The 27,218-nt window shown below is 44.4% G+C and overlaps 1 protein-coding gene across 1 annotated transcript; it reads left to right on the plus strand.

Annotated features, from left to right (window-relative positions):
- The first annotated feature begins 1,782 nt into the window (after positions 1-1,782).
- Positions 1,783-26,098, plus strand: LOC141145602 (protein tyrosine phosphatase type IVA 3). Its single transcript, XM_073632427.1, has 5 exons — positions 1,783-2,507; positions 15,657-15,749; positions 22,561-22,691; positions 23,955-24,029; positions 25,934-26,098. Exons 1-5 carry the CDS (start codon positions 2,403-2,405, stop codon positions 26,049-26,051), a joined length of 522 nt encoding a protein of 173 aa, XP_073488528.1. The 5' UTR covers positions 1,783-2,402; the 3' UTR covers positions 26,052-26,098.
- The last annotated feature ends 1,120 nt before the right edge of the window (positions 26,099-27,218 follow it).

Raw genomic sequence — 27,218 nt, forward strand, 5'->3', positions numbered from 1 at the left:
AGGGTTTTTTTTTTTTTTGTTTTTTCTTTTGTTTGTTTTTTTTTTTGTTTTTTGTTTTTTCTTGTTTTAGTTATGTGGCCCCCCCTTCTTTTTTTTTTTTTTTTTTTTTTTTTTTTTTGTTTCTTTGCTTCAAGGGAAACCATGCATGTGGTTATCACATTAAAAGGGAACCTGTCCACCATTTGTAGTTATACCATTTGAGACAGCAATCGTGTCACACACAGTGCTGTGTAGTAGTTGTGCTTTACTGTTCTTAAGGTATTAGTTCACCCTTCTATATCAGATTTTAAAAAATTTTTTTTGAGGGGGAAGTGTGGGGTTATTTTTTGTTTTGCCTCATGTTTTTTGTTTGTTTCTCCTTTTTCTTCGTTTTTTTTTTTCTTTTTTGTGGCTTTTTGTTTTCTTTTTTTTTTGTCTTTTATGTTTGTTGTTTTTTTTTTTTTTTTCGGTCTTCAAGGGTAAGCAGGCTTTCTCAGGGTGTTATCACATTAACTTCCCAAAATGGGGTAATTTTCTTGGGCGTTTCCATTGTTCTGGTGCTCCAGGACCTTCAAAAGTGCAAAAAGTAGTCTAGAAATTATACTTGTAATTTTATGTCCCTAGAACACCTGATGGTGTTCCCTGCATGTTGGGCCTCTGTATGTTTTTATAATTTTTCACTTCATGTCATTTTGTTTTTTTTATTTTTTTACTTTTGTGTCTTTTTTTTTTTTTTTTTTTTTTTTTTTTTTTTTTTTTACTTTTATTTTGTTTTATTAGTTTTTGGCCTTCAAAGGAAACCAGGCTTTCTCAGGGTTGTCACATTAAAGGGAACCTGTCCACCATTGGTTATGCCCATTGAGCAATAGTTTCACATACAGTGCTGTGTAGTATTTGTGCTTTACTACTCTACTTGGTTGACTTTTGTATATCCGCTGCCACATCAGTGCTCATCCGTGCCACAAATCAATGCCACACGGGGGGGTTGGGGTGTCATTTTTGGCTATGTGTTAGAAATATCTTTATAAATTGACAACTTTGTGTTAAAGACAAAAAAATGGGGGGTTTCATTTTCTTTCCATTATATTCCAAAAAACGTGGATAAAAATGACATGTTCAAAAGACTCATTATGCCTCATTGGGGTGTTTACTTCCCAAAATGGGGTCATTTTCCTGGGCGTTTCCATTGTTTCGGTGCTCCAGGACCTTCAAAAGTGTAACAAGTAGTCTAGAAATGATATGTGTAATTTATGTCCCTAGAACCGCCTGATGGTGTTCCCTGCATGTTGGGCCTCCTTTTTTTTTTTTTTTTTTTTTTTTTCGCTTCATGTTTTATAATTTTTTACTTTGTGGCTTTTTTTTTTAATTTATTTTTTTGTGCTTTTTAAATTTTTTTTTTTGTGGCTTTGGTATATTGTTTTTTATTTATGGACTAAATATCACATGGAATTGATTTTCACAATTTTTTGTTGTGTTTTAATATCACAGAGCATTTATTTATGGATTGGTATCACAATTGTTGCGCTGCACTTATTGTAATGTATCGCAAATGGGTGCACTGAAACTAACTTTTCTGAAGTTTTGCCCTTTGAACTTTTTGTTTTGTTTTTTTTTTTTTTTGTCAAATACTGCAAATATGTGACATAAAAATTGGAACAACCACCATTTTATTCACCAGGGTGACTACTTTCAGAAAATGTATAATATTTGGGGGTTTTAGCTAATCTTCAGGCCTAAAATGATTTTTGTCAAAGAATTTGGTAAATACTGACCATTACTATTTTTTTTTTTTCCTTCTTTTAGAACATCTGAATTCTGCAATATATGGAGCTGCTGAAAAACACCTTTGAATACTGCCACGCCCAACACAGCGCCTCCGCATGAAATACACGCTCTGCCCAGCCCCCGGAAGCCGGGTCGCGGTCATCGGCAACAACCATTAGAGCCCACCGCGCGTGGATCTACTCCAGCGAAGGACTCTCTTGGCCACAGAAGCCGGCGCTTCCTCCTCAGCCCGTGCCGGCTGGAAAATTCACAGTCTATCCAGATGGGGTAACGTGATTGGTCCAAAAGGATCAGCTGTTTTGCCTCGAACTGCCAGGATTTTTTTTTTTTTTTTTTGGGGGGGGGGAGGAATTTTTTCTACTGTAATTAAGGGAAGGATTTAGCCAGTGTCGGACTTCTAAGGACTTTGAGAAGTCGGCGTCTGCATGGACTTGCATACTGAACACTACTGAGCCTTGCAGACACAAGTGGTTTGGTCGCTGTGTGTTTTTGGGTTTTCTTTCTTTTTTTTTTTTTTTTTTTGCGTGTTTAGGGAGCTGTTACTGTACAGCTCCTTTGTAATTTTTGCACAATATTTGTGTGTTTTTTGTACGTTTTTTATCGCCCAGTTTGTACCTTTTTTTTTTGCTGTGTCCACCATGGCACGTATGAACCGCCCAGCTCCAGTGGAAGTTTGCTACAAAAACATGCGTTTTCTGATCACCCACAATCCCACCAACGCTACGCTCAACACCTTCATTGAGGTGAGTTCATTAAAGCAAACGTAATGTGGTGGTTTTTGTTTTTTTTTTTTTTTTTTTTTTTATTATGATCACGACAACTTTAGTTTTTTCTTCATGTTGAAGTTTTAGGTATGGCAATTTTTCTGGTCCAAATATTTTGGTCCAGCTTGGATCAATGTAAGTACGTGTGTGTGTGTGTGTCATATACTTGAGGGATCTCCGTGAAACCTACTACTGATCTCCACTTACTTCTGGGTCCCATACCAAGATAGCGAGGGCCGGGTGGTGACATTGTGATTTTCATCTCACCCAATTGGGGGAACACTTTGTATTCGTTGAGAAAATGCAAAGTGATCTCTGAATGGCACCTTTGAAGATCGAGAGAACTTCTTTGGTAATGCAACAGGGTGACCGATGGAAGCGGTCAAATCAATGTGACTCCGAATCTTTTTGCAAGTTCATAGACATCTGTGCATGAAGTTACACAAATGTCTTCCAAGTTGCACCTGAAGTTGCACGGACAGGTGGCTTAGAAATCGTGAGGCTTCAAGTGAAGTTGTAGGATTTCAAAGCTGCGGTCGGTTGGACTGAAGGCTAAAACCCGGACGCTAGTGGACATCCTGTAGTAGCGGTGCCTACTACAGTGATTTCAAGATTCTAGATCAGGGGTGTCCGTTCATTCGCAGGCCGCATCAGCATTATGTTAGCCCTCAAAGGGCCAGTTGTAAATATATGATTAGATGTCCAGAGCACCCCACTCCCTCCACCATCAGAAGTCAAGGGCCCCTCCACACTCCCCCTATCAGCAGTCAAGAATCCCTCTCCATCAGAAGTCAAGAACCCCCTGCCAAAGCCCCCCGCCATCAGAAGTCAAGAGCACCCCAGCCCCCCTGCCATCAGGTGTCAAGAGCCTCCCTTCACCATCAAGTGCCCCCACCATCAGACTTCAAGGGCCGAAACCCCCCCCCCCCCTGCCATCAGAAGTCCAGAGCCTTCCCCCCACCATCGGAAGTGAAGCACCCCCCCCCCCTTATCTTGTGCTGCCTGCCGGAAGGAAGCTGGGGGATGAGCTGGGAAGCAGAATGTGCAGGGTCAGGAGGGCGGCTGGGGAGTCTGCTTAATGCTAAGACCAGGAGAGGCGGAGACTAAGTGCTGCGGCGGCATGGAGAAGCGCAGGATCTGAAGGAGGTAACTATGGTAAAAATTTCCATACCTGGAATTCGGCTATAGCAACTGGAAAACTTGGATGGTGTTGACAGCTGGCAGGCTGAAGAAATTTCGTCAAAAGGCCCTGCAGAGGTCTCCAACATGTTGGATCCATCACCCATTAGACATGCTTACGTTGTTCCAAGCTGGACCTGGAAGTTGGTGGAGATCACAGTATTAGTGGTGCCTACCACAATGACTTCCACCTTCTAGAGCAGGGGTCTCCAAATAGTGTGCCATCACTGGTGTCAGTGGAAGGAATAGTGTCCCATCATTGGTGTTAGTGCGATGAATAGTGCCCCATCATTGGTATCAGTGAGAGGAATAGTGCCCTGTCGGTGGGAGGAGTAGTGCCACATCGTTTGGGTCAGTCGGCAGAAACTATGCCCCACTGTTGCTGACAGTGGGGGGTGAATAATACCCCAAAGGCCGGAAAAAAAGCGAAAGGCCACATCAGGCCTCTGGGCTGCAGTTTGGAGACCACTGTTCCAGAGAGATCCCTCAGGTATGGCACATACATACTTACATTGGGTCCAAGCTGGACCCAATGTAACAAAAAATTTGCCATACCTAAATTTCCCCTTTTAAAGGGACTCGCTGGATTGAAGAACTTTAAAATGGATGTACCAATACTTGTTTCTCCACTGATCTTCAATCTTATGACCTAGCTAAGAACCTAAAGGTCCTCATGTCTCCAGGTCATGGAGTATCTAGTAGTTGGTGATATTCAATTGGACTTGTTCCATAATGTTGAAGACTGTTCATTGTTTCTCCAAACCACTTCCAGTGAGGGTCAGAACGATGCCCCAGCATTTATACCAACGCCTTAATCCGGTCATCATGGAATGTGTAGAAGTTGCTTGTCCCAGAAAGAGAGTGGAAGTTGTGAAAGTTGTCGTCTCCGTGTTTTAGTTACCTCATACTGTCCATGGTGTCAGGGAGTCTGCACAGGTGTCAACCCTTCTACTCACATGGCCGAATTGTAAAATCACTAGAGAAGATCTAAGTTTGCTCAAGCATCTTCAAAATCTGACATTCAGGGAGTGTACTGAACACCAGTCTGGCCCCCTAAAATTTCTGTGCTTCCCTCTCCCAACTAATAGGTCATCAGATGTTCTAGTAGTGGTAGGGGTAGGAACCGTAGACCACAGGTGGGGGATGAGGTTTCCGACTCAATCAAAAGTGTTATGCTGAAGATGTAGGTTCATCTATTCAAGAGTGAAGATCGTTGTCTTTCAGAAGAGGGGGAGCAAGTGGTTAGGGGGTAAATTTGAGTAGTGCTGGGGCATACACTCAGTGTTGAATGCTGAAGGTGGAGGCTTAGCTAGTCAACAGAGTGAAGATCGGTGGCTTTGAAATGTAGACCAAACTGGACAAAGCAACCAGTTCACTTTAATACATACCCAGCCTTCCTCCACCAACAGCTTATTAGTTGGCTTCCTTTTGCTCCTCCACCGCTCTGTTCAGCTGCCAGGACTGAAAGGAAAGTTCTGGAGTCGTGGCCTACTCAAGGCTATGGACTCCCCTGTGTGAGAGCGGTGTCACTGTAACCATGGTGAGTCAAATGCTTCTCCATGTCTAGAAGATTTTGATTTTCCTTCAGCTACAGGAGCGTGGTGGAAGGAAAAGTAAGTGGGCAGTGGGGAGTTCCCCCACTGCCCACTTACCCTTCCTTTACTTCACCCACCACTCCATTCAAACCTAAAGCCAGCCTGTAGGCTGCACATACAGAAAGATACCTGTTGACCTGCCACTTGTCCAGTGTAGTCCTAACTTCCAGCTTGAGTTGACAGCACGATGTCTTTTCTGCACTAAATCCCCCACCAAAGTTGGACTACAGAACTCCACCTTCCCCTCTCCACATTGATTCCTTTCCCAGCAAAGCAATGCTGGAACGTGATCGCTGGCCTATGTCATGGCATCTTGTTTGGACAGGTTTTCTTTTATGGGACAGCAGGGGTCTAGTAGACCCCTAATGTCTCGCCTGCCTTCCACTGAGGCTAATGGAGTCCAGATCACACTTCATTTGCTCTGTTCCCAGTGGCAGTACCCGGGAAAATGACATCCGAACCGGGAAATGACGAGATCAACAAACTGTTCACTGGTCATCCTCTCCCTAGTGACCCGACACAGGATCGCAAAAATTGGACAATGGAAGATTGGAAAAACGTTGCCTGGTCTGATGGGTCTGGATTTCAGCTGCGACATTCAGATGGTGGGGTCAGAATTTGGAGCATGGATCCATCCTGCCTTATATCACCGGTTCAGGCTGGTGGGGGTGTAATGGTGAGGGGGATATTTTCTTGGCACACTTTGGGCCCCTTAGTACCAATTGATCATGGTTTAATCACCACGGCCTACCTGAGTCTGGTTGCTGACCATGTCCATCCCTTTATGACTACAGTGTCCCCATCTTCTGATGGCTCCTTCCAGCAGGATAATGCACCATGTCACAAAGCTCCAATCATCTCACCACTGGACAATGAGGTCCCTGTACTCCAATGGCCTCCACATTCACCACATCTCATCCAATAGAGCACCTTTGGGATGTGGTGGAACGGGATATTGGCATCATGGATGTGCAGCCGACAAATCTGCCGCAACTGTGTGATGTTATCATGTCACTATGGAGCAAAATCTCTGAGGAACGTCTCCAACACCTTGTTGTATCTATTCCACCAAGAATGAAGGCCAAAGGGGGTCCAACCCGCTACTAGCAAGGGGGACCTAATAAGGTGGACAGTGGGTGTATGTTGTTGGCAGTGAAAGGGTTGAGGGCAAAACCAGTGCGATCCGATGAAGAATAGCCAATGTCATTTCTGATAATCTCCTGAATCTTTTATATTTTGCTGTCGTAGATTTCTGTTTTTATTACGCCGTTATGATTTGTGTCCCTTCGATTAGAGTGGAAGGACTGATTTTCTGCAGATAGCGGCCCGAGCCTGGAAAGAAGAGCCCGCCTTGTGTACGGGGACAGAGTGATCCGCGGGACCCCGGCCAGCTCTGATATCCAGTGTGTGCCGCCGGGTCCTCTGCCAGGCACTTGGCAGCGGTTTGCAGGCTTTCTGCTATTTCTGTACAGCCTGCGTAGACCGGCATCGGCTGAAATCCCCCAGCGATGTTTACAGGAACCCGTCCAAACTCCGCTCTCCGCTTTATTGGATGTTTGGGAACTTCAACCCAACTAAAAATATCCCCGACCTGGAGGGTGCGATTAGAGACCGAGCCATCAGCCAGCCACCGCCACATTCTATATAATCCAACCCGTACTCATCACCCAGAGGAGACCTCCGAGAGGAGAGGTCAGGAGATTATGAAGATGAATAGACCTCCAGATTATCACCACAACTCCATATCTCCTGGAGGACTCTTCTCCTTCCTCTATAACTCTCATCTCCTGAAATACTCTGCTTTCCTGGAGGACTCTGCTCCTTCCTCTATAACTCTCCTCTCCTGAAATACTCTGCTCCTTCTAAAACTCTCATCTCCTGAAATACTCTGCTCCTTCTAAAACTCTCCTCTCCTGAAATACTCTGCTCGAGGACTCTGCTCCTTCCTCTGTAACTCTCCTGTCCTGAAATACTCTGCTCCTTCCTCTGTAACTCTCCTCTCCTGAAATACTCTGCACTGCTAGAGGACTCTTCTCCTTCCTCTCTAACTCTCCTCTCCTGAAATACTGCTGGAGGACTCTGCTCCTTCCTCTGTAACTCTCCTGAAATACTCTGCTCCTTCTAAAACTCTCCTCTCCTGAAATACTCTGCTTGAGGACTCTGCTCCTTCCCCTGTAACTCTCATCTCCTGAAATACTCTGCTCTGCTCTGCTCTACTGGAGGACTCTGCTCCTTCCTCTTTAACTCTCCTGAAATACTCTGCACTGCTAGAGGACTCTTCTCCTTCCTCTCTAACTCTCCCCTCCTGAAATACTGCTGGAGGACTCTTCTCCTTCCTCTCTAACTCTCCTCTCCTGAAATACTGCTGGAGGACTCTTCTCCTTCCTCTAACTCTCCTCTCCTGAAATACTCTGCTCCTTCTGAAACTCTCCTCTCCTGAAATACTCTGCTTGAGGACTCTGCTCCTTCCTCTGTAACTCTCCTGTCCTGAAATACTCTGCTCCTTCCTCTGTAACTCTCCTCTCCTGAAATAATCTGCTCTGCTCTACTAGGGAACTCTGCTCCTTCCTCTCTAACTCTCCTGAAATACTCTGCTCCTTCTAAAACTCTCCTCTCCTGAAATACTCTGCTCGAGGACTCTGCTCCTTACCCTGTAACTCTCCTCTCCTGAAATACTCTGCTCTGCTCTACTGGAGGACTCTGCTCCTTCCTCTCTAACTCTCCTGAAATACTCTGCACTGCTAGAGGACTCTTCTCCTTCCTCTCTAACTCTCCCCTCCTGAAATACTGCTGGAGGACTCTTCTCCTTCCTCTCTAACTCTCCTCTCCTGAAATACTGCTAGAGGACTCTTCTCCTTCCTCTCTAACTCTCCTCTCCTGAAATACTGCTGGAGGACTCTGCTCCTTCCTCTAACTCTCCTCTCCTGAAATACTCTGCACTGCTGGAGGACTCTGCTCCTTCCTCTAACTCTCCTCTCCTGAAATACTCTGCACTGCTGGAGGACTCTGCTCCTTCCTCTGTAACTCTCCTGTCCTGAAATACTCTGCTCCTTCCTCTGTAACTCTCCTCTCCTGAAATACTCTGCTCTGCTCTACTAGGGAACTCTGCTCCTTCCTCTCTAACTCTCCTGAAATACTCTGCTCTGCCAGAGGACTCTTCTCCTTCCTCTCTAACTCTCCTGAAATACTCTGCTCCTTCTAAAACACTCCTCTCCTGAAATACTCTGCTTGAGGACTCTGCTCCTTCCCCTGTAACTCTCCTCTCCTGAAATACTCTGCTCTGCTCTACTGGAGGACTCTGCTCCTTCCTCTCTAACTCTCCTGAAATACTCTGCACTGCTGGAGGACTCTTCTCCTCCTTCCTCTCTAACTCTCCTCTCCTGAAATACTGCTGGAGGACTCTTCTCCTCCTTCCTTTCTAACTCTCCTCTCCTGAAATACTGCTGGAGGACTCTTCTCCTTCCTCTAACTCTCCTCTCCTGAAATACTATGTTCTCCTGAAATACTCTGCTCTCCTGGAGGACTCTGCTCCTTCCTCCATAACTCTCCTCTCCTGAAAACATCACAGCCCCCTGCCTCAGTACTCTGAGACTATCAGTCAGTCAGCAGTGCCTTAGATAATCTCACTCTACACATACAGCTATGAGGCTCAAAGCCCAGAAGCGGGGAGATCCTTGCACTGCGGATCCTCAGGTACGGCTTCCCCTCCAGTAGGGAGAACAGTGATTGGTACAGTAGTGACATCACTAAATCTCACCTCAGTTCTGCTGAGACCAGCACTCAGAGGGCCCACGGTGCCTTAGAAGATCTCACACTGCAGATATACAGCTATGAGGTCACAGGGGTGCCTAGGCACAGGAGGGGCACTGCCATTGCTCAGGAGAAGTTTTAACCACTTGTCAGCCATATAACTTACCTATACGGCGGCAAAGGTGGCTCTGCTGAGCCAGATCACATACCTAGTATGTGGCCTGACACTTCCGGGTAGGGGGCGGACATGCGCGCCGGCTCGCTCCCGCTGTAATTGTACACATCGGAAGGTGATCTGCGGGTACCGTTGACTCGATGTCCACCGGGCCCAGCCAATGATTGGGCAGAGAGCCCGAACGGCGATCTGCCAATGTAAACTAGGCAGATTGCTGCTCGGTCAGTAGGGAAGGCATGGATCATGTGTTCCTGCAAAGCAGGGAAGAAAATCCATCTCTTCTCCTAGTAAAAGCACCTCCCACAGTACATAAACACTGGCTATACACACATTTAACCCTTTGATCGCCCCTGATTAACTTCTTCCCAGCCTGTGTCATTAGTACAGTGACAGTGCATATTTTTAGCACCGATCAATGTATTGGTGTCACTGGTCCCCAAAAAAGGTGTCGGGTGTCCGACTGTCCGCCGCAATGTCGCAGTCCCACTAAGCTGCTGATCATTACCATTACTAGTAAAAAAAAAAAATATCCCATCATTTTGTAAATGCTATAACTTTTGCGCAAACCAATCAATATACACTTATAGGGATTTTTTGTAATCAAAAATATGTACCAGAGTAAATATTGGCCTAAATTTTATTAAATTATATTTATTACATAATTTTAATTATTGGATAGGTTTTAAAAAAAAAAGTCAAAGTCAAAAGTATATGTGTATATATGTATGTGTGTGTATGTATGTATGTATGTATGTATGTATGTGTATATATATATTTATATTTTTTTTATTTATATTTTATTTTGTTCATTCATTTAATACATACATATATTTAACACATTTATATAATTTTAAATTTGTTTGCTTATTTGGTTACACCGGGGGGGGGGGTTAATCATCCAGAGGGCAAGTGGTTAAAAAATTAACCTTTCAAGTACCCTAAAAATTCATAGGTGGGTTCAAAAGTGCAATGCTGGTGATCTGATGACTGGTAGAGTAATGATCAGAAATGGATGAAGCAGAAGCAGGGGAGATCCTTGCACTGCAGATCCTCGGGTACAGCTTCCACTCCAGCAAGGAGAACAGTGATCAGCACAATAACAGCATCACCAAATCTGGTGATCTCATCAGTCAGGGACCACAGCGCCTTAGATAATCTCACGCTGCAGATAAACAGCTATGAGGATACATTGTGCAGGAGGAATTAAATTTTAAAAAATGGAGCCTAGGCACAATTAACAGTTTTTTAGCTGTTTTCTAGCAAGTCTTCACTTTTTTGAGTTCAGGTTCACTTCAACATCCCTTACCGGGTAGGATAAGAAAAGAACACTTTGCATAAGTTTTGGTTCTTGTAAATGTTTGCATACGCGTGTTCTCTCTGCTTGTTCTACAGAATCCCCAAATTTGTTTATAAAAACTGGCAAAAGAAAGTCTTTTTTGCTACTTTGTGCTATTTTTGTTTTTGTTTTTTACTTTTTTTGAATTTTTTTTTTTTTTGCTCTAATTTCCCCTCTTGTCTCTAGTATAATGGGGGTAAAATAAGACAAAATTCAAAAAAAAAGGTTATTGAGGTTATATTACCTGCTTGTATGGGTCACATCCCTAAAATATACAGAAGGGGGAAATGTGGTTCTTTATAATAAGACTAAAAACAATAAAACAAAAATTCAACAGAATGCTTAAAAAAAAAAAAAAAAAAATCCATTTTTTTAACCCCTTCCCACCTGCCACAGCATCTCTTAAATAGGTTCTGAACACCCCCGGGGGGGGGGGGGGGGCAGGAAGGAACGGCAATCATGTGATCACTGTGATTGGCTGTTAATGATCACATGATTAGTAGCCAGTCACTCCGGCTACCAATCGTTAGTTGGCGGGGGGGGGGGGCGGATCGCCTTCTTTGACAGCTCTGTGCTGGGAGGCAGCAGGTTTAAAAATGGAGGAGAAAATGTGAAACTGTCGTTATTTCTGTCTTCCAAGTTATTGTTAAAAATAGCGCGTGATGACTGACGGTTTCTCCTCGCCGACTACAGTGCACCAAAACAATAACATTAAAACTGCAGCATGGCGTATTTTTAAACGGGGGGGGGATACAGAATGATAAAGTAATATTTTACAGGCATGTATTTTATTTATAAAAAATAAATTAAAATGTAGCAATTTTGATTCTGTGTCTATAGAGGACTCCTACGTGACAGTCTAAACCGGTCCCGGATACTATGTGATGTAAAAGCCTCATAACTGAAACCAAAAAAACTACCTTTACCCTCCCTGACTGAGCCAAATCCTCCATTTGTGTCTCACGCGCTCCCCCCTCCCAGACACTGCAGCTCACAGTGGGAGGATTCAGCAACAGAGGCAGTGCTGTCCATCCAGAAGGCAGTGGGCGGGGCTAGAGGGTGGCCAGGTGATGATTGACAAGCTACCAGGCTGGTTGCCAAGCCCCTTGCAATGTCTTCTCCGACTGTAGTGCATGCAGGTACAGCCCACAAGAGGGCGACAACGCTGCTCTAAATTTTAGAAGTAGTGCCGCAGCACTGTCGCTCCCCCCCCCCCATGCAATCCTATGGAGAGTTAGTCTGGAGTGCAAACTTGGACGTCCATAGGGATTAATGTGAGCAATTCTCGCACTAGACCTCTGTATCTCTAAACTGGTAACATGTAACGGTGTTTAAAGCGTCGCCTATGGAGATTTTTTAAGTACCCGCAGTTTGTCGCCATTCCACAAGCGTGTGCGCAATTTTAAGGCATGACCTGTTTGGTATCTCTTTACTCGGTGTAACATCCCCTTTCACATTTTATTCTAAAAAAATGTTTTCTTTAATTTGAATTAAAAAGACTACAGTAGAGTTAGCCCGATTTTTTTTTTTTTTTTTTTTTTTTTTGTGCATCTTTTCCCCAAATAAACTGCGTTTGCAAAACCACTGCGCAAATACTATGATGTAAAAAAAATTTGCAACGATCACCATTTTATTCCCTAGGGTCTCTGCTAAAAAATAAAATGTACAATATTTGGGGGGTTATAAGATATTTTGTAGCAAAAAATACTGATTTTAAACATGGAAACAAAGTGCAAGAAACAGCCTGGTCAACAAGTGGTTAAAGTTGGGAGGGAGGCCAGTTGAGGGGGGGGGGGTGCTCTGGTTTAATTGTAACTAACTTTTTTTTTTTTTTTTTTTTAAATGGATTTCATAAATAAAAAAAAAAATTTGGAAAAGAAAAAAAAAAAAAAGCAAATCATATTTTACTATTTGTATCCAGGAGGAAGCGGTCTTTGTACTCTCGGAGGACTCTTTTTATTACAGCCATTGTGCTAAAAATAAATGACTGAATGACTCAAAGGAGGGGCCCCCTCCCCCTCCACTCCACACTCCTTCCCTGCTTCTATCACATGGAACAATCATGCAAAAAAACTTGGAATGTAGTCAAATTTCTTCTCTGACCTCCATTGTGGGTCAGACCTTGGATCAGCATGCTCAGAAATAAAGGTGGCAGGGCCCGTGGTTTTCTGACAGGTTCACTTTACTTGCTCTGGATTCACTTTGGCTGAGAACGAACCTTTTTCTGAGATTTGGTGTTTACAAGTTAAAATCTGTGTTTTATTTTTTTTGCTAGAAAATTACTTGGAATATATATATATATATATATATATATATATATATATATATATATATATATATATATATATATATATATATATATATATATATATATATATATATATATATATATATATACATATATATACGCCTGTAAGACTGCTGCACAAATACAGTGTGACAGAAAGTATTACAACAACCGCCATTTTATTCTCTAGGGTGTTAGAGAAAAATTGAAAAAAAATAACACCCTAGAGAATAAAATGGCGGTCGTTGTAATACTTTCTGTCACACTGTATTTGTGCAGTGGTCTTACAGGCGCACTTTTTTTTGGGGGGGGGGATACACTTTTTGAATTAAAAAAAAAAAAAAACAGTAGTTGGCCCAGTTTTTTTCCTATATTGTAAAAGATAATGTTACGCCGAGTAAATTGATATCCAACATGTCACGCTTCAAAATTGCGCCGGCTCGTGGAATGGCGACAAACTTTTACCCTTAAAAATCTCCATAGGCGACATTTAAAAAAATTCTACAGGTTGCATGTTTTGAGTTACAGAGGAGGTCTAGGGCTAGAATTATTGCTCTCGCTCTACCGATCACAGCGATACCTCACTTGTGTGGTTTGAACACTGTTTTCATATGCGGGCGCTACTCACGTATGTGTTTGCTTCTGCACAAGCTCGACGGGGCGTTAAAAATTTTTTATTTATTTTTTTCTTATTTACTTTTTATTTTTAGACTGTTCTTCAAAAAAAAAAAAAAGTTGTCACTTTTATTCCTTTTACAAGAAATGTAAACATCCCTTTTTAATAGAAAAAAAGCATAACAGGACCTCTTAAATAAGAGATCTGGGGGGTCAAAAAGATCTCACATATCATATTTACACTAAAATGCAATTAAAAAAAGTCATTAAAAAAAAAGTTCCTTTTAAGAGCTATGGGCGGAAGTGACGTTTTGACATCAATTCCGCACTGCAATGGTATGGAGCCAGGGGGGGCCATCTTCTACCTCACTCAGCTCCATACCACACAGGGAGAAGGATCCGGTAGTCTCTGCTGCTGGCGGTGGCACCAAAGCGCGGCGCCACCGATTTTAAAAGGTGATCTTGTGGCAAATCTGCCACAGAGACCACTTTTATCTGAAACCGGACCTCCCGCTGAAGCTAGATGCTGCCGTAACGATATTCCTCTTCAAAGTGCCGACGTATAGCGTTGTGAGCGGTCCGGAAGTGGTTAAAGTTTGCCAGAGTGGAAAATGCGGTTTCTCCCCATGACCCCATTGGGGAGATTTCCCTAATCTCCTGTCTCTGTGACACCTGTTTAAGAAATTGGGAAGGTCAGTCTTTAGGAAGACAGGACGGGGAAGAAGACAGAAATATTTAAACCTTTCTTTGCTCTACTATAAATGTGTGTCGTCCCCTTTGAAGAGAATTCTAGTTGCATCCTGTCCTGTAGCACACAATGATGCACGCCCACAGACCCTAGAGAATAAAACGGAGATTGTTGCAAAATTTTATGTCAAAAAAACAAAACCCAGTAGTTACCCCCAAATGTTTTTTGTATATTGTGAAAGATGTTATGCTGAGTAAATACCCAACATGTCGCACTTTAAAGTTGTGTGTGTATGTATATGTGTGTGTGTGTGTGTGTGTGTATATCTATATCTATATCTATATCTATATCTATATCTATATCTATATATTTTTTTTTTTTTTTTCTTTTTATCTGTCACCAGTCAGTGTCGCCATGCCTCTTGCTAAATGCTTTGGACTGTCTACTTTCAAAAAAAAAGGGGGTCATTAGGGGGTATTTGTACTGTCCTGGTCTTTTTGGGCCTCAAGAAATGAGATCGGCCGTCAGTACTTTTAGGACTGATCATCTTTCAGATCTATATCCCATAGCTTGTGAATTCTATAACTTTCTTACAGACTAAATTATACGCTGATTGGGGTTATTTTTACTAAAGAAATGTAGCAGAATAAATTTTGGGCCTAAAAGGGAGATTTATTTGAAAAATTTTATAACAAATTTTTCAAATCTTTCGATCTTCTTCTTTTTTAAACTTTTTTTCATCAAAAAAAAAAAAAAAAAACCCCAGTGGTGATTAAATACCACCAAAAGAAAGCTCTATTTGTGTGAAAATATGGATACAGTGTTGCATGACTGCGCAATTGTCATTCAAAGTACGATAGCACTGAAAGCTGAGAATTAATCTTGGCAGGAAGGGGGTGAAGGTGTCCGGTATGTGAAGATGTCCTCTGTAGTACTTCACCACACCACTAGAGGTCGTCAGTCTTCCAAGTTGAATGATGTTCCGTGTCATTCAGCCAACTTCCTGCTCCAGGCTGTCATTAACCCATCACACAGCCTGGTCCCCGAGTGTTACTTCACTGAATGGGAAAATTGTTTAAAAAAAAAAAAGTGGAGATTATGAAGGTTAGAGTTTAGCTTTAAGGTGTTTAACAAGACCCTGTTGAGATGATGGTGTGTAACGGGCCGTTGACAATGAGAATAAACCTCCTTCTTTCCTTGTTCTGTGAACTCATTATAGATATTATTTCTCTTGTGTATGAAGATTTAGATGGAACTCCAGCCAAAAGTTTTTTTTTTTTTTTTTTTTTGAGTAGAGTGGTAAAGATGAGGGCCTCTGCCCGTGTTGGAGACATTTCTCTCCACTTCCTGTGTAGTTACAGGAATAGCAAGTGAGAGAAATCTCCCCAAACTTCAGTTGTCCACCTTCCCCACTCGGCTCAGAAGATGTGCTTTGGTTGGGGTCCCACAAATTTTCCTGCCCTTTGCATTGTTCTCACCGGCTGTGTTTTTCATTCTGTGCAGGATCTGAAGAAGTACGGGGTCACCACCGTGGTCAGAGTGTGCGAGATCACATATGACAAGACGCCCCTGGAGAAAGATGGCATCACCGTTATGGTAAGTGAAAGTCCACCTATCGTAGGAGATACAAGCTACTGACTATCACTCCTCTACTTCTCATCTTCTTCTCTTTTGTCTTGTAAATATACCATCGAACGTCTTCTTATATCTGCTAAGTTCTCTCTACAGAGCACCCCCCCCCTGTGTTATGGAGATGGGAGGAGCGGAATGTTCTGTAGTTCTAATGCATTCTCTGTTCTAGGATGAAAAAGTTGGTCCTCTATACCAGTGGTCTCAACTGCGGCCCCTTGCCTGCCTTTATCCAGCCCTTGGGACACTATTCCACCCACTGACACCAATGGTGGGGACTCTATTCCACCCACTGACACCAATGGTGGGGACTCTATTCCACCCACTGACACCAATGGTGGGGCTCTATTCCTCCCGCTGACACCAATGGTGGGGGCTCTATTCCTCCCGCTGACACCAATGGTGGGGGCACTATTCCACCCACTGACACCAATGGTGGGGGCACTATTCCACCCACTGACACCAATGGTGGGGGCTCTATTCCTCCCGCTGACACCAATGGTGGGGGCTCTATTCCACCCGCTGACACCAATGGTGGGGGCTCTATTCCACCCGCTGACACCAATGGTGGGGACTCTATTCCACCCGCTGACACCAATGGTGGGGACTCTATTCCACCCGCTGACACCAATGGTGGGGGCTCTATTCCTCCCGCTGACACCAATGGTGGGGGCACTATTCCTCCCGCTGACACCAATGGTGGGGGCTCTATTCCTCCCGCTGACACCAATGGTGGGGGCTCTATTCCTCCCGCTGACACCAATGGTGGGGGCTCTATTCCTCCCGCTGACACCAATGGTGGGGGCTCTATTCCTCCCGCTGACACCAATGGTGGGGGCTCTATTCCTCCCGCTGACACCAATGGTGGGGGCACTATTCCTCCCGCTGACACCAATGGTGGGGGCACTATTCCTCCCGCTGACACCAATGGTGGGGGCACTATTCCTCCCGCTGACACCAATGGTGGGGGCACTATTCCTCCCGCTGACACCAATGGTGGGGGGCTCTATTCCTCCCGCTGACACCAATGGTGGGGGGCTCTATTCCTCCCGCTGACACCAGCGGTGGGGGCTCTATTCCTCCCGCTGACACCAGCGGCGGGGGCACCATTCCTCCCGCTGACCACCAGCGGCGGGGGCACCATTCCTCCCGCTGACACCAGCGGCGGGGGCACCATTCCTCCCGCTGACACCAGCGGCGGGGGCACCATTCCTCCCGCTGACACCAGCGGCGGGGGCACCATTCCTCCCTCTGACACCAGCTAATTGGATTGGACAACTGCTATAAAAAAAAAAAAAAAAAAAAAACCCTAGGCCAGCCCTAGTTAACCCCTCTTAATACCTGCATGCTAGTGTCTTGAGGGGGAATGGCCATTTTTTTTTTTTTTAGTCCCTTTCTTGAAGACCATTGAGACACACAGGAAGAGTCGTCATACACCTTCAGGTTATACTGCCACCTACAGGAGGATTTGACACTGGCAAACAAACTGTAAGCCAACACAGGACAATCCCTCTCAATACCAGCCTGGGCCTCAGTTTTGTAGCAAAGCTTTGCCAAGAGCATGATCATTGACATTAGGGGATTGGGACCTATCTATATCCATCAATGGACTCCAAGAAAAAGATTTTTAGATGGGCAACAACCTAAAAAAAACTAGCTGCAACCCAAGAACTACCAGAAGGACCAACACCTGAAACTTGACACCAAATGAGGCCGCCCCCCCCCCCCCCCCCCACACACACACCTAATCGGGGAACCTGCCAACACCACCAGAGGGAGCATATAGGAAATCAAACTGATGTCTAAGGTTGAAGAAAGATGTCCATCCTCCTAGAACACCAGCAGAAAATGAGACTGGTAGTGAGAGGCATTAACCTGGGCTGGCCTCCCTTTTTTTTCTTTGCCAGTGTGCAATCTTTTTGCAGGTAGTGGCATAACCAAAAAGGCCAAAGACTTCAATGTCCTTAATGCACACTACAAAATGGGATATTATGGAGAGTAGGAAAGTCCTACTTTGCCCACCCCAGCCTCTGCAGACTCTCATTCCTGCTTTCTAGATCTGTATATGGAATATCGATCTCGTAGGTAGACAGACCTAATATTGTCATCGCATCGGGACCTAAAATGTCTAGAATTAGGTGACTCTTTTGGAGGCACAACCTCCAGGTGACCACTCTCATAGGAACTTCACTCAAGCGGGTTAGAATCCCCCTTTGGATATTTATCTGCTCATCCCGACCTCAGCATTCATGTTCAGACCTGAACACTCTAGAATGGAGTACAACCCATGGCCAAAATGTTCTCATATCCCTCTGGGTGTCTCTACTGAGCTGATATCTCTATTCCCTGATATACAAATGACTAAAATATGGAACCGCATGTAGATAAAATGCCAAAGCCTTATCAAGCATGGCTTTCAGAATCAATAACTCTGCGTAGGTAACACACACATAGAGAATGCTCAACAGCTTATCTTTTATAAGGTTCCTGCTGGTTTGTAAAGGGTCAGTCCTGCCAAAGGTGCGGTTTTAGTTGGAGGTGGTGCTAAGTGATGGGCACAGCAGGTGTACAGACCTGAGAACTCAGCACAGGGATGGTGAGAACCCCTCATAATGGGCACAGCAGGTGTACAGACCTGGTAACTCAGCACAGGGTTGGTGAGAACCTCCTCATAATGGGCACAGCGGGTGTACAGACTGGGAACTCAGCACAGGGATGGTGGGAACCCCTCATAATGGGCACAGGAGGTGTACAGACCCAGGAACTCAGCACAGGGATGGTGGGAACCCCTCATAATGGGCACAGCGGGTGTACAGACCTTGGAACTCAGCACAGGATGGTGAGAACCCCTCATAATGGGCACAGCAGGTGTACAGACCTGGGAACTCAGCACAGGGATGGTGGGGACTCCTCATAATGGGCACAGCAGGTGTACAGACCTGGTAACTCAGCACAGGGATGGTGGGAACTCCTCATAATGGGCACAGCGGGTGTACAGACCTTGGAACTCAGCACAGGGATGGTGGGAACCCCTCATAATGGGCACAGCAGGTGTACAGACCTTGAACTCAGCACAGGGATGGTGAGAACCTAATGGGCACAGCAGGTGTACAGACCTGGGAACTCAGCACAGGGATGGTGGGGACTCCTCATAATGGGCACAGCAGGTGTACAGACCTGGTAACTCAGCACAGGGATGGTGGGAACCCCTCATAATGGGCACAGCGGGTGTACAGACCTTGGAACTCAGCACAGGGATGGTGAGAACCCCTCATAATGGGCACAGCGGGTGTAGAGACCTGGGAACTCAGGGCAGGGATCTCGCCAATAGGGCCCCTGGGGTGATAAGAGGTGTAACCCTCCAGCATTTACCTAACCCTGTAATATAATGTTTGGGTGGAGTTGCCCTTGTATATACTGAGTGATGTGATGGCGTATTCTGTGGTGCCATGGCGGGGCGGTGTTTGGATGGAGGGTCTCCTGTACTCGGATAATGCCAGGCTGGTGGTGCCAACTTTTGCCATTTATTTTTTTTGCTCGGTTTTCTTTCCGGTCTGTCACCCTTCAGCCTTGGAATTCCAGAACCGGCGAAGCGATGCGCTTTCTAATTCTTTTGTTGCTTTAATACCCTCTGGCACCGATGAATCTCCTCCGGCGTCCCCAGAGGCACCACGAGGACATCGCAGATTAAAGCTGCACTCCGGGCACAACCACCTTTTATTTAAATGGCGACAAAGAAGATATGAGTAAAGGATTGGCACGCAGCTGCCACGCGATATTGCAATTTGTAATCCCCCCCCCTTGGCATTAAACAAGGGGGTTCAGGATGCAGTAGTATCTCTCCTCCTTGTGAATCGCCACTCGACTGCACTCTAAAAAGCAATTCACTGCTGATCACTTTTCAGAGGGCGGTGTAGGTCCATTGCACATCCAAACAGAGCTCATTTATTTCCAAAATAATTTTTCGGTCTTTTTAAAAATCTCTGTAAATTTTTAATTTAAAATCCTACCCAGTGAGCCTGCCGTAAAAGGTCAGCAGATTCTGGCTTTTCCTGTTAGAGTGACAACGTTTTATTCCGGTCTCCAATTGTGCCCCTGTGTTGTCACCCCCATTTTAGCGCACAGTCATCACCATCGGGGAAGCTGGAGCAGAACAATAAAGGCAGGAAGTGTCGGAAAGAGGCTGCAGGAGTTCAGCAGAAAGATTTAAAAAAATCAAAACCGTATCCTGTTTAAAAAAAAAAAAAAGGCAATAGTTGATGAGACACAGGGCTTTAGCGGCTCAATGTCATCCAATTTTATGATCTATAGCTACTTGGCCAACGAGAAGGAAACGCATCTCCGCAGCTCACGGTCTCCGCAGCCCCGAACCGAAGGCCTTTCCTGCAGCGCTGGCGTTTGTTTACATTGGGCTATAAATAGCAGACCTTGCCGGAGAGCGTGATAAGGGCTATATTTGTCGCTCTAATGAAGGGCTTTCTGGCTGAACGTCGGCTGAATAATCCCTGGATGGCAACACGCGCGTCCTCTCGCTGGAAAATGCGTATTTCATGGTTTTACCGCCGTCACCCGCTCAGACGGGGGACCCCGTTTACCGACATTACCAATAAAAAATTGAGGCTTCGATTTCAGCAATCGGGAGAACAAAAAAAATGACAATACTTGGGTCTCATTCCTCGCGCTGCAGGAAGTAAACAAGTGAATGAGAAAAAAATCGAACTAAATGATTAACCCTTTCACTGCCAGGGACTTTTTTTGCTTTTTTTTTTTTTTTTTTTTTTTTTTTTTTTTTTCCCCTGTTTAGAAAATTTATTTTTAGGAACGGGAAAAACAAAATAATTACTAACATGAAATCTATAGTTCAGTACAAATGTATCAAACGGTAATAATCGCAAAACATTTAATAATTTTTCATCATGTAAAAAAAGTTATTACTGTTTGATAGATTTGTATTGAACTATATTTCGTGTTATTGATTGTGTGTGTTTTTTTTTTTTTTTTTTTTTTTGCTTGTGTTTAGAAAATTAATTTTAGCAAAGGAAAAACAAATTATTTTCTAAACACCTGCAAAAAAAAAGGCATAATCAATAACACGAAATATAGTTCAATACAAATTTATCAAACGCTAATAATGGCAAAACATATTATATTTTTTTCATCATGTACAGAAAGTTACCGTTTGATAAATTTGTATTGAACTATTTTGTGTTGTTGATTATTGTGCTTTATTTATTTTTTTTTTTTCATGCATTTAGAAAATTAATTTTAGGAAAGGAAAAACAAAATTTTATTCTCTAAACGCCTGCAAAAAAAAGGCACAATAATCAGTAACACAAAATATAGTTCAATACAAATTTCTCAAACCGTAATAACTTTCTTTACATGATTGAAGAAGAAAAAGTTTTGCCATATATTACTGTTTGCTCAATTTATATTGAACTATATTTTTTGTTTGATTATTGCGCCTTATTTTTTGTTTTATTTTTTTTTTGCATGCATTTAGAAAATTTTGTGCTGTCTTTCCTAAAATTAATTTTCTAAAAACATACATAAAAAAAAAATAAAAACAAAGGCACAATAATCACCCGAAATCTAGTTCAATACAAATTTATCAAACGTAATAATGGCAAAACATAACTTTCTTGATGAAAAAAGAATATATTACAATTTGATATTACGGTTTGATAAATTTGTATTGAACTATATTCCCTGCTATTGATTATTGTGCCTTTTTCCTCCTTTTTTTTTTTTTTTTTTTTTTTTTTTTTAAATTAATTTTAGGAAGCTAGAAACTAAATTTTATTTTCTAAACACATGCAAAAAAAAGCACAATAATCAATAACACAAAATATAGTTCAATACAAATTTATCAAACTGTAATAACTTTCTTTACATGACGAAAAAAATTATACGTTTTTTGCTATTAACATTTAAGAATGTAATTTCTATTCAAACTATATATTTAAATGTTGCATACGAATGTTATGACTTATATTTTATGTAAAACAATAACTTTTCAATAAAGTTTGTAAACAAAAAAAAAAAAAATAAGTTTAGGCCTGAAGTTTAGTTAAAACCTCCAAACGTTTTCTTTTCTAAAAGCAGTGTGCCTGGAGAATAAAATGGTGGTAGTTCTAATTTACGTCACACAGTATTGGTGCAACAGTTCTCAAGCACAAGTGTTTGATAGATACTGTAGATACGATACGAGAGAGAGAGACTGAGTCAGTCTGGGGGAGTAGGTGTTCCCAGGCAGGCTGTATTTGCATAGGTAACGCCCACATGGGAGGCTGAGTCAGTCTGGAGGAGTGGGCGTTCCCAGGCAGGCTGTATTTGCATAGGTAACGCCCACATGGGAGGCTGAGTCAGTCTGGAGGAGTGGGTGTTCCCAGGCAGGCTGTATTTGCATAGGTAACGCCCACATGGGAGGCTGAGTCAGTCTGGAGGAGTGGGCGTTCCCAGGCAGGCTGTATTTGCATAGGTAACGCCCACATGGGAGGCTGAGTCAGTCTGGGGGAGTAGGCGTTCCCAGGCAGGCTGTATTTGCATAGGTAACGCCCACATGTGTCGCTGAGTCAGTCTGGGGGAGTAGGCGTTCCCAGGCAGGCTGTATTTGCATAGGTAACGCCCACATGTGACGCTGGGGGAGTAGGCGTTCCCAGGCAGGTGGTATTTGCATAGGTAACGCCCACATGTGACGCTGATTCTCCCTCATTGATAGAACTGAGCAAAGTAATGAACAGAGGGATCTCTCATCTGATTGGTTCTCTTTCTTTAGGATTGGCCATTCGATGACGGAGCTCCTCCCCCAACCAAAATCGTGGACGATTGGTTAAATCTGCTGAAAGCGAAGTTCTGTGAAGATCCCGGTTGCTGTGTGGCCGTTCACTGCGTGGCTGGACTAGGCAGGTAGGTGGCTTTCTCTGCGGTCTGCGCTGTGCTCCAAGGGTTTGCAATGGTTTCATTTAATGGGCTCCGCCCACAATCTGTAAATGTTCTCTGATACTATACAGCATGCTGGGGACACACAAAGAAAATAAAATACTTTTACGGGTGTCCTTAACCTCTAAATCCCATTGCTTTACTGCCACACTGAGGGTTTCCTTCTCTCTTTGTGTTCAGAACACGAAGGGTTAACTTTGCAGGATCAGTGCATCCCTGGTGTCTTATATATATGGTTCATTTGCAATGAAATTCTCTGCGGAGAACTACTTTAGTGGGTCTAGGATGTATAACAAGTTTGACAAGAGCTCCCTCTACTGGCAGATGTAGGGTAATGCAGTCAGCAGGATTGCCAAATATTTTGCAAGAAAAGGAATAAGCCTCCGGCGGTCTCTTCATATCGGCCGGGTGACTCCCGTGCTGACTGTCTTTCCTGGCCTGTGTGCTGCTGTGCAGGAGATTACAGGAAACTAATATGAAGACTTGTCCTGGTTTTCTATACTGGATCTGCTATATATAAAAGAAAATTTAGACTGGCGTTTAAAAAAAAAAAAAAATTTCGTTGTTGCAGTTTTAAAGAGGAAATATATTGGTATTTCTGTAACTTTGGTAAATAAAGTAGCTTTTAATGTAACCTTTTTATTATTTGTATAAAATCTTCCATTTAGGGCTCATGCACATTATTAATGACTTATTTTGGCCCCCATGAGCCACAGGTGTTGTACACAGCCGCTTGTACAAATGAATTCCAGGATGCGGATGTACACCGATGTACACGGGTATGCTCTGGTCCTAGTGTAAGCATGCAGAAACAGGGTCACCAATGGGAGGTACAGGCAGTCCTGTGTGGCCCCCCTTCAGATCAATAAGGGGGGGGGCATCAGGGGCTGCCTGTGGACACCTCACAGTCCACCAGCTTCCTAACCCTGGGTCACCACTTGCTCTGCTTCTCTGCGGGGTCGTGGGAGATGCGGGGGCTGCAGAGTGCGGGGTAGAGGGGAGGCTGCGGGGTTATGGGAGATAGGAGGCTAAAATGTCTAAACATGTTTAATAGGCAAACTGAAGGATTAGACCCTCTGTCAGGTGTCACACTCCTGACCGGACTGCGAAGTAGGAACAATTAACTAAAACTAAATATGATTAAAAAAATATAATAAGAATAAAAAATAATGAAAATAGGAAAATATTTTACAAACCCCCCGGTATGTTCCTTTGTTTTTCCCTTTGCAGAGCTCCTGTCCTGGTGGCCCTCGCCCTTATTGAGAGTGGAATGAAGTACGAAGATGCCATTCAGTTCATCCGGCAGTGAGTATATCTGTCTTTGTATTGTGGTTCCACATTTCTCATCTGGATCTGCAGCTACATTTACAAGCTTCTTGTTATAGAGTAATAAAGGGTTAAAATGCTCCTCCGGGCTCCACTCAGTGCTCCACTCAGTGCTTCTCGTAGCCAAAAGCATGGACGTTTGGTCACATGATCTCTGCTACACGAAGGATCGGAGTTGCCATTGGCTATTTCTTCCCTTTGGCTGAGCTATCCTTCTGTATGAGAGAGAATGTCACCATCTTTCCTTATTACAGCCAGAGGATGAGAACTCCACAGGCTGCTGAATATGTGGAAATGTTTGTTATTAGCCAATCTAAGAGGTCCGTCCTCCCAAAACTGACATCTGTGTTTGGTAGAAACTGCTAAGTTAGAAGTACTGGGCAGCCTCTGCTTATTCTCAGGGACTTAGTATGAGAGGTTCCCACCATCCCTGTGCTGAGTTCCCAGGTCTGTACACCCGCTGTGCCCATTATGAGGGGTTCCCACCATAGCTGTGCTGGGTTCCTGGGTCTGTACACCCGCTGTGCCCATTATGAGGGGTTCCCACCATCCCTGTGCTGAGTTCCCGGGTCTGTACACCCGCTGTGCCCATTATGAGGGGTTCCCACCATCCCTGTGCTGAGTTCCTGGGTCTGTACACCCGCTGTGCCCATTATGAGGGGTTCCCACCATCCCTGTGCTGAGTTCCTGGGTCTGTACACCCGCTGTGCCCATTATGAGGGGTTCCCACCATCCCTGTGCTGAGTTCCTGGGTCTGTACACCCGCTGTGCCCATTATGAGGGGTTCCCAGGTCTGTACACCCGCTGTGCCCATTATGAGGGGTTCCCAGGTCTGTACACCCGCTGTGCCCATTATGAGGGGTTCCCAGGTCTGTACACCCGCTGTGCCCATTATGAGGGGTTCCCAGGTCTGTACACCCGCTGTGCCCATTATGAGGGGTTCCCACCATCCCTGTGCGGGGTTCCCAGGTCTGTACACCCGCTGTGCCCATTATGAGGGGTTCCCAGGTCTGTACACCCGCTGTGCCCATTATGAGGGGTTCCCAGGTCTGTACACCCGCTGTGCCCATTATGAGGGGTTCCCAGGTCTGTACACCCGCTGTGCCCATTATGAGGGGTTCCCAGGTCTGTACACCCGCTGTGCCCATTATGAGGGGTTCCCACCATCGCTGTGCTGGGTTCCCGGGTCTGTACACCCGCTGTGCCCATTATGAGGGGTTCCCACCATCGCTGTGCTGAGTTCCCGGGTCTGTACACCCGCTGTGCCCATTATGAGGGGTTCCCACCATCCCTGTGCTGGGTTTCCGGGTCTGTACACCCGCTGTGCCCATTATGAGGGGTTCCCACCATCGCTGTGCTGGGTTCCCGGGTCTGTACACCCGCTGTGCCCATTATGAGGGGTTCCCACCATCCCTGTGCTGGGTTCCCGGGTCTGTACACCCGCTGTGCCCATTATGAGGGGTTCCCACCATCCCTGTGCTGGGTTTCCGGGTCTGTACACCCGCTGTGCCCATTATGAGGGGTTCCCACCATCCCAGAACAGGAGGGAAGGGGATCTCTCAAAAGCGGACATCTGTGACAATTGTAAAGATTTAGTTTTCCAGCATTTAGGGAGATATATTGTGTCTACAGCACAGGAAGTAAAAGACGATCTCAGCGGGAACACAGGTAGTTGTTTAAACCAAATTAAAGAATCCCCTCCCCCCCCTAATAATGCTGGAGATCCTCCAGCCATGAAATGAGGCGGGGCTCGATCCGACTTGCTGCAGCTTCTAATGCACATGGTGAGAAGCTCAGTGTGCGGTGAAATCGGTGGAAGCCTGTGTGAGACTGAAGGATCCCGTGTTCAGAAACCTCAAGAGCCTTTTATTCTTTTCTTACAGGAAACGGCGGGGCGCCATCAACAGCAAGCAGCTGACTTACCTGGAGAAATACCGGCCAAAGCAGAGGCTACGGTTCAAAGACCCGCACAACCACAAGAACAAGTGCTGCATTATGTAACCGCTGTGACTTATTGCCAAAGCACACCTACATCGGACCCCCGCACACCTACATCAGACCCCCGCACACACACACACAGGCGTTACCCCTCCTCCACTCACACACTGCAAAAAGCAAGGGCAAGATTGAAGTAGAAGCTACTCGAATTGTTTTCCACGAGAATTACATTTTATATAGCTTCTTGTAAATATACATTTGCCACTGTATAATGCATTTATGTAATGTTTTTTTTTTTTTTTTTCCCGAGTGAGGGGGGGTGTTTTGACACCTTAATGTGTGGGCCGGACTTTGGGGAGGGGGTGGGGTGGGACTTGCAGTCCAGCTGCACATTTCACTTTTTTTTTTTTTTTTTTTATATTGGAGGGTACGTCTTGTTGAAGTTAGAGGACAGAAATTAGTTTTCACTTCTTTACCCTTTTTAGTTTAGACCACGTTTTATTAGAACTGGCCGGCCCACGCGGATCCTGGTGCTTTAAAATGCTATAGCTTCGTAACTCATTGCTCTTGCACGCCCCCTAGTGTCCAGTAGGGATAGAAGATGCACAGGTCACTCATTTAGTTTACTGTGACCTATCACAATATAGAACTGTCCTCCCGTTTGTGTTTTTTTTATAACCTTCATTGGAGACGAGGAGCGTGAGCAAGAAATGAGATACTGAACTAGAACGTGCAAGCAGGGGATCGGTAATTCACGCAGGCCAGACCAGGAATGGCTTGGTCTGAAACTAAAGGTAAAGCATTATAAATAGCAGTTCTATTACTTGGCCTCTGACTTTGACAAAACTGTAGTGATCCTTTTAAAACTGGGCAGCAAAGTCATGAACTTTGTAAATACGTGTTTATTACCTATCTTTTTTTATGCGTGTACAGGCTCTTGGTGAAACTTTTTAGTATGACGTTTGGCCACCTTAGATATAGGATTGTTGGTTTGCTACAGACTCTTGGTGAAACCTTTTTAGCAGGAAGTGTAACCACCTTACGCGGAATCATTGGGTTCCTGTAGGCTTTTGGTGAAAACTTTATTCCCAGTAGGAAGTATTCTCACCTTCGACACACAGGATTGTTGGCTTGGATAGGTTCTTGGTGCTCTTTCTGGCCAGAAGGATTCACTCCCACCTTGGACAACGGAACTTTGGGTTAGTATAGGCTATTGGTGAAATAGCCTTT

The sequence above is a fragment of the Aquarana catesbeiana genome, linkage group LG05 (genome assembly GCF_042186555.1).
Source record: "Aquarana catesbeiana isolate 2022-GZ linkage group LG05, ASM4218655v1, whole genome shotgun sequence".
NCBI lineage: Eukaryota > Metazoa > Chordata > Amphibia > Anura > Ranidae > Aquarana > Aquarana catesbeiana.

What these genes read in the sequence shown, in the direction of transcription:
- LOC141145602 (XM_073632427.1), top strand. Translation starts at nt 2,403, where the DNA reads ATGGCACGTATGAACCGCCCAGCTCCAGTGGAAGTTTGCTACAAAAAC. An exon ending in AAGATGGCATCACCGTTATG is followed by an intron (nt 15,750 to 22,560) that starts GTAAGTGAAAGT and finishes CTCTTTCTTTAG; the next exon opens with GATTGGCCATTCGATGACGG. An exon ending in GCCATTCAGTTCATCCGGCA is followed by an intron (nt 24,030 to 25,933) that starts GTGAGTATATCT and finishes CTTTTCTTACAG; the next exon opens with GAAACGGCGGGGCGCCATCA.